We start from the raw sequence: 21,399 nt of genomic DNA, 5'->3' as shown, positions 1-21,399 counted from the left end.
AGCTCTAGGCCCGCTGTGCCCCTACACAGGATAAGCAGTATAGACAAAGATGAATGAATTAAAAACACTATTTCTGCTTTCTGCATTGCATTGTGGTTTTCAAAAATGCAGATTATCTGTGATAAACCTATGACTGCTCTAATATTCACTAGTACACTATAACAGCATTGTGTAATTTGAGATACTGTATATATGATCGACTCCGGATGCTCAGTGCTCTTGCTGACCAAACAAAAAATATAAGGGTTTAGGCTAGTACCATGGTGAGAGAAATTAAGGAATAAAGACATAATTTTGACTCACTTAGCATGTGCATGAGTCAAACATATGGTCAATATAGAGATTTCAGTGTGAAAGAAAAGAAAAAAAATTCCTGACTGTGGCTTAAACAAAACATAATCAATTTCTTAAAGCCTGGTTTATGGAGAAGCTTTTTTTTTTTTTTTGGTTTTATAGGAAAAGAATATTCCGAGTCTCAATATGTGCATTTGATATTCTGAAATAGATATGTGGTGGTTCATTAGATTTGCTCCAGTGCACAGGAAGCCTGTGTGTGCCATCCTGCAGTCGAGAGCTGCAGTATTGCGTGGGAGCTCTTCGGGTTGCTCAGACGCTATGATCCTCGCATTTCCGGCTCCCACACACACTTTCAGAGTTTAAAAGAGTGGGATTTCCCTGCAGATAGCTGCCACTTTCTCCAACACAAACACACACAAAGGAAGTACTAAACTTGTCGTGTTAACGCTTATGTATCAGAAACAAAACAGATCCTTCATCACAGCAAAATGTTGTTCCAATAAAGAAAAGTCACATTGATGTAGTATTGATTTGCTGCATTTTGAAACATTCAGGATTTTCAATCAGGGAACACCTACTGTGGAATGTGGTTTTTGCTTTTATTTATTTATTTTACCTTCGCTAGAGGATCCTGACAAGTCGATGATGACGTAGACTTTACCCTCAGGCTCCAGGTCAATCTGAGGAGAGAACACACAGGGGATTAGAGATTAGAGGACTTGTACTCTGGCAAATATCACTCTAGCTGATGGATTGGAGGATTATACCATCGCTGCAACATCAAAGCACTTTTCACTACGTATTTCATAACACCATGCATCTCATCAGCCTCTATGCCTTTAAACTTCTTAATACAAAATTTCCAAACAAGCATTTAATTATTTTTTCAGTGCAATCTCTATTTACAGCGTTAATTTACTAATGTGGCAGACAATAAGTTATATAACTTCTTATGACATAATCTCAATAAATATTTGCACTAGACATGATTATTTACCAAACATAGAATTTCTATTCGTTACTTTTGAACTTCTTGTCCTTTTACAGTCCTGATCTTAAATATTGCATAACAGGACTAACATGGGGATTTTCTTATCATGCTACGCCGCCGTACTGTTGCATCTTCATCAAGCCCCATATAGCTGATTCTTCTAGTTATAGACAGGCTGAGTAACAGACAATTAGTGTGGAGAATGGTGATGTTTATTAAATCCAAGTCAGATCATTTGCACTACCACAATGCCCACCCTGCCATCAGCACAGCATGGGGCAGCTGGGCCATGAGAGGCAGAAGCTTTACACTGACAGCAAACCACTGCTTAATCTCATTATTCAGCAAGAGACAGTCAGAGAAAGAGAGAATGAGATGAGGGGGATGGAAAGAGTGAAGGCTGTGGAGTGTCCAATAGCTGGAGGAGGATTGGCTTGTCAGGAAGATGGCTGAATCAGGATACTTGGAAGGTTCAAATCTGAACTCTGAACTGGATTATTTCTAAATTCAGCAAATTTCCTATTTATCGTTACACACAGTACAGTCACAAACACACATCTAAAAATATTTATAAGCTGCCAGGATGTGTTATCAAACTCAGAGATAATCAATTACTTTGACATTTAATTTGCTTAAGTAACTGAAAATTTGAGCAAAATCTGTATTAATAAAGATCTACCAATTTTTTAAACCTGTACTGTTTTTTTTTTGAAAATGTTGAATTTGATTAAAAGTACTCTGAAATGATGTAGTCTCCCTCCTTCTCAGAGAGACTGCTCAAACCCAGTTGGGACAGAGTTATCACAAATAAGCCCTTTTCTGACCTTCTCTCCTTTCCATAAATCTGACGTGCAGCTTCATGCCTGGTCACTTTTACGTAAAAAGTTGTGATGGTGATCTTTGTAGGTTGGAACAAGTAAAATTTAAGGAGCATTTTCAACAAAACTACTCCTACACCCCAAAGACATGCATTTAAGACAGACTGGTCGTCCCAAATTGTCTGTAGTGTACGACTGGCTGTTAGAGTCTGTGCTCCTGGGCCCTGCAACAGCTATTAAATCCATACTTAGAATTTTGTTTGTTTGTATATTTGTTTGTTTATTATTATTACTAATTTATTGTGTGAGATCACATGTAAATGAACCACATGCAAGTAAATAGACTCGGTTTTACAATATCTATATTAATATTCATGATATAATAGGAAATTACATCAAAAATCTGAAAAAAGTACATCTGTCAGTAGTCTCCCTCCTTCTCAGGGAGACAAATGTCTCCCTGGAAGTGTCCCAATCTAATAAGCTGAATAACAGATTCCATGTGAATAGCTGATGATGTCATCTAAAGCACAAACGAGATGATGACATGTCTATCATCCTGCCATTAAAAATCCTCCCCCTTCCGCTGATGTCATCAGATTCCATTCAACTGTTGCCTCTTCGAGCTACCTCTTCCAGCGAGGCTGTCTCTAAGGTTCAACGGCCACTAAATATAGCAAAGGAAGGAAAAGCTACTGTTTGTGTGTGTGCGCGTGTGTGTCTGTGCGCGCACGTGTGTGTGCGCGCGTGTATGTGTGTACGTGCTCAATCGTCCCACGTGTGCAATTTTCTCTGATGATACTGTCTGTATAAGAGGGGTAAATGCTTTGCAGCTAAACAATGTTGGCAAGGCACAGTCAAGATTCTCTGGCTATGCGTGGGTGTGCATGTGTGTACGTGTGTGTGTGTGTGTGCATGTGCGCGCGTGTGTACATGACTAAGTGCTTGCAATGTCCTTTTCCCCCAAGTCACTCTCAACAAAGGTACTAAAGGACTGTTAACTGCAGTCAAAGCACAATGTACACACATGCACACACACACACACACACACACACACACACACATACAGGTACACAAACAGAGTGCAGGCAGCTGCATGTTGCCCCAGTGATGGCCTCCCTTCACTTCACACACACAAAGTGCTCACAGCCACCCAAGCAACACCTCAACTACTCACCCTGAACACACACACACACACACACACACACCAACTAAGCCTAGAACAGTGTCTTCCATTACTGAAAGTAGCAAAGCTTTTTCTCTCTTCAATATTTCACTGCAGCTGCACTGATAATGCTTAGTACTGTTAATCTCTGGTTGTTTTAAAAATATTCAAATATCATAGACTACCTAGGCAAAGAAAAGGTTGATTATTGTGCACAATGTGGTTCATGGTTCAAAATCATGTGTGAAAATGATTCCCAGAACCACTCTTTTATAATTTGGGTCTTGGAATTTGCCGTGTCATCAGGAAAGTAAATTCCATTGATGTGGTAACCTGGTCATTCAGATAGTCAGCTGACTGATTTTTTTTGCCACATCAAAAATTACCTGACCAACTTTGAAGTTTCCATCATTAGATATATCCTTAAACTGGGTTACTAACTAGAAGTACCACCAGTGAATAATAGTAACTCAAATATCCAAAAGAACAGATAGGTCTTTAGTCGTCACTTAAAGATTACCACCTAGAGCAGAAAACTGTCTAAATATACACCCAAATAGGGTCATTCTGGACACATCAGACCACATGACATTTTGCCTTTGCCCCAATGTCCAATTTTTATGCTCCCTAGGAATCTGAAGCCTATTTTTCCTGATCAGTCTTTCTAACAAATTAATTCCTTATAATGACACCGCTGTTTAGTCCCAATCCTGTGAGTTCTCATCACAATGTGGAGATATTTTAGGGCCAATCAATAGTACTTTTATTACTAAATATAGCTGTTATTTCTACTGACAATTTTAATGGTGCAACTTTACCAAGGGTTGAGCATATTAGGTTTTACAATGTTTCATAAAATGCTTCTTAACCCAATTCCAGCAATTTGATGTTTTATTTGTTTGGCACAGGCCAATAATTCTTTTCAAGCAGTGTCTTTTTTCGAACGTATTTAGAGTATTTGTTCCCATTAATTTAGTGAGAACGGTGTGTTAAATAGATGTAGCCTGCCACCCAAGCTGAGTGGACGGGAACGCCCAGGCGTGAACAGTGCCGACTTCACTGTACTAGTCATTAGGTCACTAAACAGTGTTGAGTTGGAAAAAAAATATATATATATATATATTTGTTTGTGATGGCAATTGCAAAGATTTTTTGCAAATGTGTTGATCAGTGTAAGAGAAGTGTGTGAGGGCCCGGGGCGCCTACTTTGAAGGATACTGAGGCATCATTGTCCTATGTACAATGTTTCTTTTTTATCTTGTACTGTAACTTACTCAATAATTGTCTCTATTTTTCACATGAATGGCTGGATACTTTGCTACTTTGCGGGCAGACCTTGTACTACTTGTACTTGATCTGCACCAAAAACAAGCATATAGCATGTGAACCATGTATTTTTAGTACAGCTATCCCTATGAAGTAATTTGAATGCTTTCATTTAAAAAGTATATATATATAATTAAAATCAAGAACAAAATGTAAGGTAAAAAACAGCTATATACGAAAGACGAAGGTTATGATGTGATATGATGCTTACCTGAAACAGAGCAGACAGTACATGATAATTGGGCCATTTATTTTATAATTATGGCTACATTAAGGTTGGAAAGATTTTTCCTGTCGCATCAGGGCAGCATTTTTAACTTATCAAAATTGTACAGCTTTTAAATACTCTAAAATGACAAATGTCTAAGGGGGACTCTATCCTTACATTAAGTAAATTTGAATAATCAAATCAAACAATAATTATGATATACTCCATACTGGACTACAAAAAACACTAAATAGTTTTGCTTTCATTATTATAATATTTAATTTAATACTCTCGCACTCAGCAGGACAAATTCCTCATATGTGAAAACAAAGTTGGATAGTAATTATTAATAAATTATTCTTAAATCCAACACAGTACAAAGTACAGTACAAATTAACTTAAGCACAAAGTTAATAAAAAGCAATCTGATTTTATCCATTTATAAATTAAATGAAGAGGAAAGACTATTCTTGGTGTTTAAGTACAAGGGCTAGTCATCCAGGTCATCTTCATACTACTATAATCCCTTGTGTACTTTATTCTCTCTACCATATTGATTGGGTCACATACTGTATATACAACCCATACGGTATATGACGTTTGTTCACCTTTAAAGTTGGTGCAAAGTTGGTAGCACACATTTGGATATGATGTCTTCAAATGCTGTAGCAATATAATTTCTCTTCACTGGAACTAAGAGGCCCATCCCTGTTCCAGCATGACAATGCTCCCGTTCACAACATAAGGTTCATAAAGACATGGGAACTCGACTGGCCTGCACAGAGCTCTGAGCTCACTAATTCTTTTGGCTGAAAGAGCAAATCCCAAAATCTATGCTGTAAATTCTAATGGAAAGGCTTTGCAAAAACAATAGGAATAAATGAAGTTTATTATAACAGCAAGGGGAGGGCACTAGGTGTGTAACAGTATGCATACTCAAATTTGAACCCGGTACATGGTGTTGAATTTAGTGTGCATCATGAGATATACAGTGTAGCTTAAACTAAATTTAACTTAAACAAGTGTTTTTTTTTTCTTATGGCAACACAGCTGTTTAGTCTCAATCCTGTTCGTTTTCATCACATTGTGTACATAGGTTATGGCCGATCAACCTCACTTTCATTGTTAAATATAGTTATGATTTCCACTGACAATATTTTATGATGCAACTTCCCAGAAAAATCTAATCAGCACAATAGTTTTATTAATATATTTCATAAATCGCTTCTTAACCCATATTCTGGCTATTTTTGATGGTTTCTTTGCATAATGCAGGCCAGTAATTCTTTTGAAACTGTAGATTTTTTTGGCCTGGCTGAGTATTGAACATACGAGGTCTGTCCAGAAAAAAAATCCAGCCATGTGTCTAAAGAGTTATCTTATAGCAAAATACAAATACAGATTACAATAAAAACCTAGAATTGCATCCTAAGCAGGACTTCTGAGCAGAATTACGTTGTTTCTGACTTCGCACATTCAACTGACAAAGTGGGAAACTGGACACAACTATGCTCATATTTTGTTAGCAACATGCTAGCCAGCTAACTCGGCTGAGTGCTGTACATGTTCTTTCGCAAACAGCAAACTGAGTAGTTAGGGCTTTAGTTTTAACAAAGTTTTACTTTGTTTATTTCTAATGCTTTTTGCAGACAAGTTGATTTGACGTTACTCCATAGACAGTGAAGAAACTTGGATTTCGAAATTATACCCCAAGTTGCAAGTTCACTGAGTTGTGCAAAGGTAGTAACAGTACCATCACCAATAACATATAGTGTAAATAGTGTTTAAAATCTCCTTTAAATATTACTTATTTACAATAACTACTGTAACTATTTACAGTACTACCGATAGTGCTGTTACTGTTCTTTAACAACTTAAGCACATAGATTCCTAGACATAGGATATTGTTTAAAAAAAAAGGAAAAGTATTAAGTGTAGAGGAAATTATGATTTGCCACTGTTTACAAATTATGTTTATAAGTTTAATAAAAAAAGTTAATGTCTTATTTTCACTATACAACAAAAAAGACCACAGACTGAACTGTTACTTCAAAACCAACGTTTGTACCTAACTGTGACATTTGCATACCATCACACCACTGGAAAACACACAAACACAATCACACACATATATGTGTGATGGTTTATTGCTCACACTATGTATAATCCCTGATAACAGGTGGTGGCTAAACATCATACAGGTTTTGTTCCCCCTGAGATTTAATAAAGTACTGGTACTAGGAAGCCTGTAATGCTATAGTGCTGCATTTAAAGGTTATGAATAAAGTCAGCATTTATAGAAATTAAAAGAAAGAACAGGTGGTAAAAATCTTATAATTTATATTGCAAAAATGGTATTCAATACTGTATGCTCAGCTACTGGAAAAGACAATTATGTGGCCAAAACGCATGTTTTCACATTGCCTTCTAATTTCCGAAGTTATATTTTAATCCCTTTGTGTTAGTACAGTAATTATTTATCCTCAGACTGTTTGTTTTAGGATGAAGAAGGAAAGAACATATCTAACAACTGCTCTTGCAAAAATAATGACTGTCCTGCACACATCCTTAGACCGAATCCTTTCAACACACCTATCTACTGTAATGGATGTGTTTTGAATCTTTTGAGTCTGGTTCCTCTCAAGTTTTTTTTTCCCCCTCTTGTTGTCTCTGAGAGTTTTTTCTTGCCACTTTCACAGCTCACTTACTCATCAGAGGTTCAGGATACATTTGAATGTCTCTAAAGTTAGCTATTGATTAAAGTGCTTTAAAATAAATTGAATTAAATTTAATTGAACTGAAAAATAAAGATTTTTTTTTTTTTTTTTTTTTTTATTACCGCTGTATTCCAAGATGGTGATGAGTTTTGCTGTTAGGGTTTCTAACATCAATTACACAGTATTTGTGACTTTGGTTAAAACTACACCACCACAAAGTATGTAAGTTCCATAAAGTGAAGAGAGGTCATCAGACAATGCATCAGTGATCAAACCTTAAAGTTACCCTCTTCAGTTCCTACAGAATACCGGTATGATATTATAGTGTTTGCAAGCCATTGCTTGTATGGTAGCCTAACTATCATTTTGTAAATTAAAACATTCAGTCATCAATGTTTCTGGAAGTACAGTATTGACATAAATGAGAATATACTGAAAAACTGTCATTTAACATAAATGATCACACTCACAAAAACATATTGGCCACTCATACAAGTAACCAGGGTTCAAGACATAAACCATCAACACTGAGCAAGCAACACAGTGACGGGCCTGTCAATCAGCTGATTTGTCTCAACTAAATAATGCAGTGCAGCGTTACTCAGCACTGGCTCCCGTTACACACACACACATAGAGACACACAAACAGAGAGTTATGTACAAAGAATAAAGAGACAGAATAACAGAGAGTGTGCACAAGAACATAAGTGCATTTAAGGGCCAGAGAGAGCATGATGAAGAGAGAGAGAAAGCAAGGGATTTGTGTGTGTATGCATGTAAGCAAGAAAGATATGGTGCAGGGATTAAGGAAAGGATAAGTTGGGAACAGCAGCAGATCCTCTTATGCAACACCCTTTGCTGATTCTCATCCCTAGCACACACACACAAAAAGACAGCCTTGAGTGTACTGTATGCATATATACTTACATACACAAACACTAAATATATGAGACATATTCTTTTTAACTAAACAGTTAAAGCATGTATGTGCTTAATAGACAGTCAATTGATCACGAAAAAAAAAACTGTTTTATTATGCTGTGGAAATGTTATAAATTGTATGTAAAATGTGGATTATATATATATATATATATATATATATATATATATATATATATATATATATATATATATCTATATATATATATATAGAGAGAGAGAGAGAGAGCCTTATAACAGCTCAACACCTTCCTAAACAATTTTGTTTGCTGCTTTAATTTGTCACTCACCTCTGTGTGTGCGTGTGTGTGTGTGTGTGAGAGAGAGAGAGTGAGAGAGAGAGAGAGAGAGAGAGAGAGTGTGTGTATATGTACTGTATGTGTGTGTTTATGTGGATCCGCCAAAAAGCTTAAACAAGGAGGAGCTGCTACCACTGATGTTTGCCCATCTGAACATTTTGCACTCTTGCTTGCTCTAGTTCTAGGAAATGCAAAAATGAAATGCAAAGAAAACACTCATCTTGTGCTCTCGACCCATTACTATTTTGCTAATTTATAAAGTACCTATTAAAAGTTTAGGTTTATTTTAACATTTTAGAATAAAACTGGATTTTTTTTTTTTAAACATACGGCATTAGATAATGACATAACAACAACAACAACAGTCAATCATTATTTTAAGACATGAAGGTCAGCTCTCCAGGAATAGTTCCTGCAAGAACAGTATTGTCAAGTGCATTTGCAAAACCCATCAAGCACCATAATAACACTGGCTCTCATAAAGACCATGCCGGGAAAGCAAGACCAAAAAGTTAATTTAGAGTTACCATCCTCAAACATCACCCAATAACAGCACCTCAGATTAGAGCGGTTATGAAGGCTTTACAGAGCATAAGTAGCAGACACATCTCAATACCAACTGTTCGAAGGTAATTACTGAAAATTTTGGACGTCTTCAGCAATCTTGTGAGAAAACAATAACTAAAAGAAACAAACTGTATAAATGTACCAAAACCACACTATTTTTCTTTACTAATTAATAAAAAAAAATTGTGTGTGTGTGTGTTTATTTTCTTTTTTCTTTGAATAAATACTAGGAAACTGTTAAAAAGGCTTTAAGCTTTTTATTTGATATAATGTAAACTGTTTAATTAACTAACATATAGACTAAAATAAATCTGCTAGCGCCAAAACCAACGAGAAACTATAATATCCATAAGCACCAGCATATCAAAGGACGATGTTACATGCACCGATGATCGCATATAACTGGTCTTTAGGCACCCAATGAGCACCATTATTAAAGTTGTGTTTTAGTTTTTCATTGTCCAGCATTTGTTGTGTGTTACATATTGTCTGTAAGTGCTTATCTTTTGTTCTTTGTTCATGGTCATGCTTTCAATCATAATATACTTTTGAGGGTAATTTTTATATGCACTGCCGCATAATTAGACCATTGACGATAATATATGGACCAATATTTGTAATGCCAGTTTTAACAATATTTGTTACAAATAATACTACTCTGAAATGCTGAATCTTTACAGGTAAAAATTTTATGTGTATTTATTCCATTTATATACATATACATACTCAGCACAATCATGCATGAAAACAAGGGCACAAACTGGATTAGATTAAGCATTCTGCCATGATCATGCCTCTGATCTTTTGCAGAACTTAGCAACAAAAGTTTGCAGAACACAGATGCTCAGAGTATTTTTTTTCTTGTCCAACTTGAAGCTGAGAGTTAAACTGCAGAGTGCAACACTGGAACATAGGGTGCATAGTATATGAACATCATTACATAACACGGTTCTCTGATAGTTTGCCCAACGCCCAAATGCTTGTGTAACACAAATCGTTTTCTGCACACTTTCTAAGAATGATGTTCTCTCTCAAAAGGTTAAATCCCAGGCTTTTGGATACCCGCTATATACGAGGTGAGATGGTAAAATCAATAGATTATTAGATACACTTGAGCAACTATTACATACACTGCCTGGCCAAAAAACAGGAAGCGTTTCAGAAGGGTGCATTTTTTTTTTTTTTACCTAAAAGGATAGTGCTGAATTGTCAAGTTTTTGGATGAAATGTAACCGGAAAAACAATCATGATGGATCGAAACCATTTGCTGAAATTACGTCATAAAACAAATAAATTAAATTACAGAGAGAGCATTTCCACACACAGTGTGAAGAGAACTTACAGGATTGGGAGGAAAACCACTTGTTAGTGAGACTAATCAGAAAAAAAGATTCAGTTTGATTGACAGCGTGAAGATGGGACTTTGTAAAGGCTGTAGTAAAAGGTCATGTGGCCTGATGAGTCCAGATTGACCCTATTCCAGAGTGATGGCTGCATCAGGGTAAAAAGGGAAGCGCATGAAGTGATGCACCCATCATGTACAAGCCTCTGGAGACAGTGTTACGATCTGTGGTTGCTTCATTTGCTCAGGTCTAGGCTCAGCAACGTAATGAGGGAATAAAAGAGATAATCTAAATGTACTGAATGACCAGGTTATCACATCCAAAGAGTTTACTTTCCTTGTGGAATGGGTATGTTCCGTGAAAAGAGTGAGTCTGGGAGCACAAGGAATCACATTTTCACATAAAAGTAAACAGAAGGTAACAAAATCAAATCGAATTAAAGTGAATCATGACGCCCACTAAGCAAGAACAGTTTTCACAAATGAATGTCTTAGATCCTCCCAGTCCCACCCTAGATAGAAATGCTCTCACACACACACACACACACACACACACACACACACATATATATATAGTTAAATCTGTAAGAATAACTCCGGTATCCAAGAACAAAACAAAGAAACAAAAGAATAGTGCAATTGTCTCTTAGTCTTGTTAAATTGCTTATTCGGTCAGGAGGGCACTAGACGCTTTTATAGACATGGAACAAGGGAGAAGGGGGGAGAGAGAGAGAGAGAGAGAGAGAGCCCATGAGAAAAGGAGAGATGTGATTGAAAAAGTTTTAATTTCCACTGTGCATTGGGGAAATCAAAAATAGGCCCAGGCAACACAGGCAGCCTTAAACACATGTACTGCTCAGTTCTTAATAAAACATTTAACCTCACCACAATTGCACAATTCCTCTCTTTCACTTTCTCCCGTACTCCCCCTCAAAGAACCCCTCCCGTTCAAATCCCCCCCCTCCCCACAGCCCCCCCCTCCCAACTTCTCTCGGACAGTTCGAGCTCGGTAACAGTAACAGCCCTCCCACGTCCATCTGTCAACAGCACACTCTCAGTATGAAGACAGGGCAGCACGCCTGGAACTCATTCACACTCTCTATCTCTCTCTCACATGCACAGACATACACACACACACACAGACTCAGAGCATGAAGAATGCATTGTACACTCACATATGCATGTTCAGTCCTTAAATCTCAAACACACGGGTGTGACTATTTAAGTGCTATAAATTATTAAACAGCAAACACACGGGCTAATTTTGCATAATTTATGGGAGGGTGCAATAATGGGATCCTTTGAAGTTCTGATTGAAATGTGTTCGAATAAATACTCGTCCCTGAGAGTAAAGCTCAAAGGCTTTGATTCTGTAAATAACGAAAATCAGATCCTGGCAAAACAAAAACAATAGCTGCGAGGTAGTCCCAATTGTGGGATGGAATTTTACAGAGTCAAGAACCAACTGGCCTGTTAAACATCACAGTGATGCGTCGATAACTGCCATGTCTGCTCTCTTTCTCTCCCAGACACACACACACACACACACACACACACACACACACACACACACAGGCGTCTGTAGTGCATGGGTGGACGTGTGAGTGTGAATGGAGTGCTGAAACTCGCTGGGCCTCTTATAAGCTCCCGCAGAGATGATGATGGCATTAATGAAGATGGTGAGAGAGTGCCTGGCTCATCCGCCTGGTCAGAATGCAACTTTACTTGAAAGTCAGGGTTATTCAAGAAGTGGGGCAACAACAATTCCTCACCTCGTTCTTGAGCTACACAAGCCAACCTTATTATTTTCCACGTCTCAACACTCACAACATACTATCTCAACCTTCTTCATATTAGTTTTTACCTTTAGCCAGTGTAATAATGTACAGGATTTCTTTATTGCATGTGAATGTACATATGCATTAGAGAAGAGTGAAAGGCAGTGATTTGAATCTGTATATGTTTATATTCATGTGCATGTGTGTGTGTGGGTTATGCAGCTGTCAGGAGGGTAAAGCAGCTCTAGTGTTGTTGTTTTTTTTCGAGCACCTGTATGTCACTCAATGTTTCCTTTCCAGTTCAATTGAAATGCACAAGTAATAGGCAACAATACAGGACAACATGAGACAGAAAAAATAGCCGACACCCTTAATAGCACTGACACACACACCCACACAACAACCACTCCCAAAGTCTCAGTAGGTACACCAAGAAACCGGTTACTCCTAGTTTTTATTATATAATAAAATCCCGTATTATATTATAAAATCCCTTACCTGCCTGCAATTGTGTTTTCACCAGTGTATATTATGCAATCTAGTAGAGGTGGGGAAAAAATAAATAAATTTGTGCTGATTTATGAATCTTCACACTGGTTCCATTTTTTTAATATTAATTTTTAATTTATTTGAGATTCTAAATTGTTGCAGTTCCTCTATAATCCTACAGGTGGTGTGTTTTAAACTATTCACAAATTGGCAGGCAGCAAGACGTTTAGTGCGGTAGGAGCGATTTATTCGCTAAGTTTGTTTAGAATTATAAAAAAAAAAAAAATATATATATATTTATATATCTAATATATCTTATATATGTATCCTGATTATATATATCATTAAATCAGGATACTTATAAAATAGTGATACGAATCAGCCCCTAGGTATCTAGGAGCTTTAATGAATGAGTTAATAAATTGGATCAAGGAAAAGGTGTTGTGCTTAATTGGACACATAAACAAAGACTGTTAACGGTCACGAGAAACATGAGAAAAATTATTTTTAAAAGTACAGCTTTAAACACAACATCAGCTTTCTCCTCTAACTGTTCCAGTTTTACTTCAGTAGTGGACAGTGTCTACATGAAGCGTTGAATGCGACAGCTTCCTGCACACAACACGTGTATCTCATGTCTCTTATACAAAAATGTACAGAAAATGTCTTATGTAATATCTCTTTATTCCATCTTGGCTTGTAGAGTTATTGCTCTATTTAAGTTTCTTTTGAAAATATTTCCATGAAGTACATCATGGCTTGGAAATGCAGCAAAATCATTACTAGTGATAGTTTTTCTTCTAGATAAAGAATATATAGCAATTTTTAATAATAATTTGCCAAAACTAATAAAATTTTAAAAAATGGCATTTATTACATTTTGCAGTCAAACTGTTTATATGGAGGTGTTCCAGGCCTATATTACAGCCTTTTTGATTTGAATATGCTTGTGTTTAGAGCAATTTTCCACTGTGAAATCAGGTAATTAGGTAGAGTACACCCCGATATTCAATACAATACACTGTCATTCCAGGCCAGCTAGTATTAACCATTGTGCACACAGTCCTTGTGACAGATTTTTATGTATTTTTCATAATAAGATTTTTCTTTGTTTGTTCATTTACTTGTATCATTTTTCCCATAACCAGAATACACACACATCCAGGAGTGGCCTTTTCCCCAGGAAATTCTTATAACAGGTCACCTTGAGATACATCATCTGGCATTTTACACAACCATGTTGTGAGCATGTGTAGTTATTGGCTATTATACACACGCCTGTTCCTCAGACGTTATGTGTGTTTCTGCTACACAGCAGTTGCCCGTGTGTGCAGAAGAAAAAAAAACATGCAACGTGGTGTGTTTTAAGAAATTAAATAATTAAAATCTTGTGCTTTTTTTCATAATCAGGGGTGCAGTGGTGGCTCAAACGGTTAACGGCTCTGGGCTACTGCTTTTAAGATCGAGGTTTAAGCTTCAGCTCCACCATGCTGCCATTGTTAAGCCCTTCAGCAAGCCCTTTGACCCTATCTGCTCCAGGGGCGCTGTATCCTGGCTGACCCTGCGCTCTGACCTCAGCTTCCTCACTGGGATATGTAAAAAAAATAGCTTCACTGTACTGTAAACCAATCATAATCGATTGCTTGAAATGCACAGGAAATCGCTTATAATCGATGATTATCCCAACAATAATTATTTTTACAACCCCACTCACTCACTCATCTTCCATCTCCGCTTTATCCTGTATTTAGGATCCCAGGAGGCTTAGGGCACGAGGCAGGGTATACCCTGGACAGGGTGCCAATCCATCGCAGGGCACACACACACTACACCAATTAGCCTAACCTGCATATCTTTGGACTGTGGGAGGAAACCGGTGTACCCGGAGGAAACCCACCAAGCAAGGGGGGGAAGATGCAAACTCCATGCACACAGGAACAGGGATTGAGCCTGGCCGGGAATCGATCCCGGACTCTGGAGGTGCAAGGTGACAGTGCTAACCACTACACCACTACCCCACTAATAACATCGTTCCTGAAGGGGTTTGTTTATTTTTGTAATTTACTAATTAACTGTTTATTGTTTATTTTAATGTGGAACATCCCTGAAACAAGTCAGCTGTTTCTTCACCAACCTTTTTTTTTAGTACATGGAAGTTAATAAGGCAAAAAATAAAAAAAAACTTGGCAGAATACCAGTTAAAATGCTTACATGAATAAAACATTGATGTTTTTCTTAGAGAAAACTAATAATAATAATAATAATTAGATATCCTTATTACTAGGCTAAGATTATGTGGAACAAAGTTTCTGTGATTTAGCTTTCGAATGATAATGTAATTTTAATGTACACATAATTGGAATTACAGTGAATTCATCTACACTTTTCCATAAATTCAACAGGGTCTGGTAGGATAGTCTGATTAGCTGTAATATAATCTAAGAAAATACTTTATAACCTAAAGCATTATACTTTACATCACTAATAAAGATGGTGGATGAAAGCTGAATGCAGAAGTTGAATGGCAGAAGGAAGTGGTCCATGTTGACAAATTGAGGCTTATTAGTTATCGCAATATCTCTTTTCATAGAACTCAAACTGCATGTCACGAAGAGCTGAGTAGCAGTGCTTTGACTACGACTCGACATCCCATTAGTTGAATCAGGTTTTAAGATAATACATGGGAAATGAAGAGATAACAGTTCCCCAGCACATCACTTCTTATCACTAATTACTACTCCTGTATGGCCCACTCTATCTCCCTTATCCACCAGAAAAAAAAGCCTGCCATGGATGACTGCACTTTCCCCGGAGTCTGCATGGAGAGACTAAACAGACTCCAGTTCTAACCTTTCACTACAGACTGATCCATTTCTATTTTTAATTCTAAGCAGAATGCATTTTTAATACATGTATGCAGTTTAAAAGCTAAGGTCAAGAAAGAAGGAAGTGTGAATACAACAGACGCTCATCCCTTCACTGGCAGGTGAGGACTCTTGTTAACAGCTCTGTCTTGGCAAGGGAGTGCCATGAGTTGTCATGGTAACTATGTGCCAAGGAGGAAGAGAGAGGATGGCGTCTTCAACGCCAACTCAGCCTGCCATATATAAGCAGAAGAATGGGGGAGGCTGCTGGGTAGAAAATGCATGAAATCACCGAGCACCATTGATGACTATAATGTAGGCCACACTTTGAAATGGAAAGCATTAGACAAAAAGCAGGTCTTCGTTTCTAATGCCATTACTTACTCACAGCTGTCTGTGGGAAACGCTACGTAAGAATCCGAATTGAGTGATAAAACGTGGAAAATTTCGAAAAAGGTAGCTTTTAAAAAATTGGAAAGACAGGAAGGAAGCTCAGGAGTGAGGGGTGAGAGAGGTAAGAGGACAGAAAATGGAGGACAATACTAGGAAGGAGACCAAATGAACTAAACAAAGAAATGAAGTGAGTGGGTGGTTGTCCTGAAAGATGGGTGATCCCCTTCAGCTTGAGCCCTTTGCCAGCAGGAGCATCATCCTCTCCACTCCATACACCCCTCCCCCTCCAACACATACACCACACTTACACACACATACACACACAATGCTGCTCCTTAAAACCTACCAGTACTAAACGCATTTATTCTGTTTTAATTCTAAACGAATGTGTTAAACACCTCGGTATGATTCTAAATGAGCTCTCGGGTGGTTTGAGTGCACTGAAACTGCTGTTCAAGCATAAATATGACAGAAAATGTACTACGAGCTGATATGCAATCTGAATCCTGACAACTTTGGAATGTGCCCACAAACAAAAGCATTTATTATTTTATTATTTATTTATCTGTTTAATTTGTTGTGTCTTCTATACATACTCCTCTTTGTTTGCGACATAAAATTCCAAATTTTATATACTGTAGTTCATTACGTTAAACCATTACTACACTTGGGCTATCAGTCAGTCTGTGCGTTGCATGGCAACACGCAACACTCCATCCAGCTGTGCCTTCTTTGGGAATTGTTTTCGTTGAAGCAGTAAAAATATTTGGCCACACTGTGTCTGAAATGTTACTTGATAATATTTTTTTTTTCGTTAATCCTTGTTAATCATGCTGTGTGTGAATACCTGCAGCGTTATTCCTATACAGCTGAATAATACTGTTATTTTTATACTGATATAATGCAGCCATACTGATATTCCTTACAGCAGCAATCTTGCTCGTGTAATAACTGTGTACTTAAATGAATTAATAAAACATTTGCAAGTATCTTTCCAACAGTGCTTATTTACACACATCCCTCCTTTAAGTCATACTTGGCAGCTTAAATTTGTGCAGTGTTAACCGAAAGCAAAACCCGAAGCATTGTTAACACCCAACTTTAAACTGAGCCAACAGGTGATATCTAAGAAAGTGTCCTAATCCAGTGAGAAGGATAAGACTTATAGAGACAAGTATATTGTAAAGAAAGATAAAAATAAAATCGAGAGCAAGGCATCATATTAACCTAAGCACCTGTAACCATGGTTGTAGACTAAAGGCCTGAGTGCTACACAAAGAGCCTGATTGAATTAGGCCTGTGAATTATTAAGTCCTTCCTGCCTCACACGACAAAGACAGGAGGGCAGGTCTCGCTGCTGACTGAAACACATCCACAAACACATGGCCCTCGGCTCTGGTTACGCCCCTGGATGGGTTCTGCAGACAAAACCAATGTGTGTGCACAAAAACACATAAAATGCCATTTATAAGCACTTCATCCCTGACCCCGAGTAAGGCAATGTACTGTATGACACTCTTACATGCATCCAATGAGACATACAGGTTTTCACATACAAGTATAAAATATTTTGCCATCGCATTAGGTGGTTTTCAGTGTAGTCAGTGACAGAAAACCAAAAAGAAAGAAGTGGTTATGTAACACATATGACACAATTCGAACAACTTCTTGTTTCTTTAAATTCTCACTACGAAATGCGAATTATTAATTATTCTTATCACATCATGGATGACATTTTCATCTAAAATGTCCCATATTTCATGTGTGGCATATGTTGGCTGAGACAGAAATCTTAACAAACACTGTAGTCTGCAGACAATAAAGGTCTGCCTGTGCACCTGTGAGTGGGAGTGTTAATTTATGCTGTCTTTTAAGAGCTGGGTTTAGACTGTAGATTTCTAGCCACAGGTTACAATGACAAAATGTACAGTATAGGCGTACAAGTGTGGCATTCTATATAACAAGTCCTGTAATACATAACAGTTTCTTTAGTTCTTAACTTAATATACATTGCTTTGCTCTCTCATCAAGCACTAATTATTTGTCTTAAACACTGGTTTAAATCCAGACAGGGTTATATTGTTACACAGCACTGAGAAATCACGCTCTAACCTTTAATATTGTACTCAACCTCAAGTGATTCTAAAATAGTCTGCTAGTACATTTTACAGGTTTATATCAGGCATCAAGAGACATACGACATACAGTAAGAACATGATCGAACTGATTTCCTCCTATCACACTGTCACTTTTTGTAAACATGGACATGGAAGGACAGACATTGAAAAAACATGATCAATTCACAATTCTTACTGATCTTTCCCTGGTAGCCTAACACAACCACATGTCTGTAACATGTTTGCTGGAGTGAGATTAAAAAACACGATGGCAGCTCATTATTTACGGCATGATGATTATAATGCAAATCTAATGCTAGATTTTATATTGCCTACAAACAAACAATAAAGCAGACAATAATGTGAACTATTTTACACTGAAGCTATCTACAGATGGCTGAGGGAAAACCAAAATTAAGTGTCACTGTGATCCATTAGAACAGAATCAGTGCACCTTTGGGACATATTCTGCACATCTCGGAAACTATACTGCAGGGATGAACACAATTTTCCCCAAGGATATTTCCTTAGTTAGTGTCTTGATAATGATCTTAACACATCACTCCAAAATCTTCCACAGGTTTTCACCTGGGCTAAGGACTGTGACGGCCACAGCATATGATCTACTCCATTTTTGTTTTCATAAAAGCATTCAGTATCACCTCATGCACAGTGGATTGGGGTCATCAGGGTCGTGATAAAAAATGCCCACAATTGAGAAACACTTTATCCTAATATATGGTTGTCCGAGAAATAAAAAGTGTTAATTTACACTGACACTTTGCTTTAAGCGGACGATGCCAGCAAGCCATGCCAGCAAAATGCTGTATATAGCATAAGTAACCATTTTTTCCCTATAACTTTTCAACCAGCTGTATGTGACTCAATAATAGATCACAATTCACAGCTTACAGCAATCGGTCTGTGAGTGGTGCCCAAGATTAGATAGGGTGTTACAAGAAACAAAAGTAGATGTGAGCTATTTATTGCCCAACTGTCAACACCTTCCTCTAAAAACAAAGACTTGCTGATTATTCTGCAACATGTTGCAGCTGAAAGCCTGAAATTGTGTGAATATCAGAAGCCTTGGGGAGATGCGCACTAAGTAAACAGAGTTTGATTTATTTTAACGCCAAATGAGTGCATCTTCTTCCACCTCTTCAGTTACATATACTCTATCACATGCTTCTGGCTACTTTATTATAAACTGTAACAAAAACCAGTGGCAAAAATTCTGCAAATCAAATCCTAATCCTATTATTTCATACATTCACACTGACAGGTCATCTTGTGATCAGAGTTTGCAAAACATTTTCATGTGATGGAAATTATGAATGTTGCTTTCTGATGCAATGAGCATAATCTGTTTGGTGATATGTCAGAAAGCACCCAGAAGAAAGTAAATACGTATAGACTTTAAAGACAGCTCTCCTTCTTGCAAAGGACTATGTAAGTACCAGGACACTTAATGTAGAATTTAAAGCTTGATTAGTGAACAACTGCTGACCTGCAGGGTCAAAGTCTAGTTTGGTCACTTCCCTTCTTTAACATGTCTGTTAAATCTGGCAGTTTACCCAACAGCTGAATCAGACGATTTAGAGCAAGAAAATAACCAAACTTGACTGCATCACTTTTGGACCAAAGCTGTTGGGGTCTGACTCAGAAACATACCCAGTCTTCGAAGTGTCGACTGCCGTTCTGCAGCAAATCTTCAAACTGAATGGTACAGTTGGCCACGAAGTCATCATACCCGATTGGGGAGTCATGGAAAACTGAGAGCTCGATCTTCTTTCCATCGTACACTTCTGTGACAAACTCATCATTCCATGACGGGCTGTTGGTCTTCTGCCTGGTGGAGGTCTGGCCCACGCGTGAATTGTCAACATTGAGAGCAATGTATGTGTCCAGCAGGAATGTCTGTGTCTTGGGTCCCACTGCATGGCGCAATGACCACGGTGTGGGCTTTAGGTCCAGAGCTTTGCAGACTTTTATCTTCAGCAAGCCGTTGAAAACAACCATGATGATGAGAGAACAGGCAACTGCTTACCTTTACAGTGTCTAACTTTAATCCAAAGGAAATGTTTCACATGTGGTTACCATCACGTCATTCGTAAGAATTAGTTGTGATGAATGCTGCTTTGATTTTTGAAATCATTTTCTTTTTTTTTTCCTTCTGACGTCCAGGAACCCAGGCTCACTGAAAATGAATGCAGAACAGACGCGCAGAAGGAGCAGGCAGGAAAGCAAGGACTTGGATTCTCCTGCTTTTGTTTACGATCGTGAAGGCGCGTAAACAAGCGAAACAAATCCGCTATCCCCTGTGACTCTCTCTCTCTTTCTCTGAGTTTTATTCTACACCCTATAACCAGCAGGAATCAGGGCGATGCTTAGAGCAGGCAAACGATGTCAACAGAAATTGGCGGCGCTCTGGGGCTCAGAGGAAACGGCCCCGAATGAAACGTGAAGGTCTTCAGCAGCAACAGCGGTGCATTCCAGCTAGTCTTTTCCCATTAAATGAGAAAAAAAAAGCCTAAAACCAAAGTGGCCACTCATGGGTCCATGGATATTCTTTCCTCCCGAGTAGCTGGGGCTCGCCGTCTGTGTCTCGATCGCGTTTTCTGGGCGTGAGGAATCCTCCGCGGCATCTGAGCCGCCTGTCTGTTCACTGGACACACCAGATCTATGCTGATTTTTCCTGCAGCATTCCTCCCCTTCTCTCTCTCTCTCTCTCTCTCTCTCGCTCGTGCTCCTGACGGCCGGAGCAGGAAGTGCGCAAAACGCGTCGGTTTCTCGAGCCGCGCCGGATAGGGGGGAGTGTGTGTGTGTGTGTGTGTGTGTACAAGCGAAGAGCACCTCACATCTGTGTTTCCCAGTTGTGTTGGTGCTAGTCTGTCTCTCTGCTGCCTACGTTTTCATAGTTTGTTCTCCCTGTTGGAAATAATTACCCGCATTAGTGTGTCGATTCCTTCGCTCAAACACGTACAAGTCAGTCGGAGACGGGAGATTTGGATTCGTTTGATTCATTCACTTCTTACAGCAGAGTGCCATAAATGGCTACGGAATGATGGGATTGATGCCAAGAGCTCTTA

The 21,399-nt window shown here is 38.1% G+C and overlaps 1 protein-coding gene across 1 annotated transcript in view; it reads right to left on the bottom strand.

Moving 5' to 3' along the window:
• Positions 1–21,044, bottom strand: part of prkcea (protein kinase C, epsilon a) — a 60,186-nt gene extending 39,142 nt beyond the window's left edge. The window contains exons 1-2 of the mRNA XM_053511376.1: positions 19,982–21,044; positions 914–977 (exon numbers count right to left, since the gene is read on the bottom strand). Of these exons, the coding sequence (XP_053367351.1) occupies positions 914–977; positions 19,982–20,329 (412 nt within the window). The 5' untranslated portion in view covers positions 20,330–21,044. The remainder of the gene's footprint in view (positions 1–913; positions 978–19,981) is intronic.
• Positions 21,045–21,399: the final 355 nt, after the last annotated feature.

This window comes from Clarias gariepinus, chromosome 14 (genome assembly GCF_024256425.1).
Source record: "Clarias gariepinus isolate MV-2021 ecotype Netherlands chromosome 14, CGAR_prim_01v2, whole genome shotgun sequence".
Taxonomy (NCBI): Eukaryota; Metazoa; Chordata; class Actinopteri; order Siluriformes; family Clariidae; genus Clarias; species Clarias gariepinus.
The sequence above is the reverse complement of the archived record's forward strand: the minus strand, read 5'-3'. Positions and strand labels throughout refer to the sequence as shown.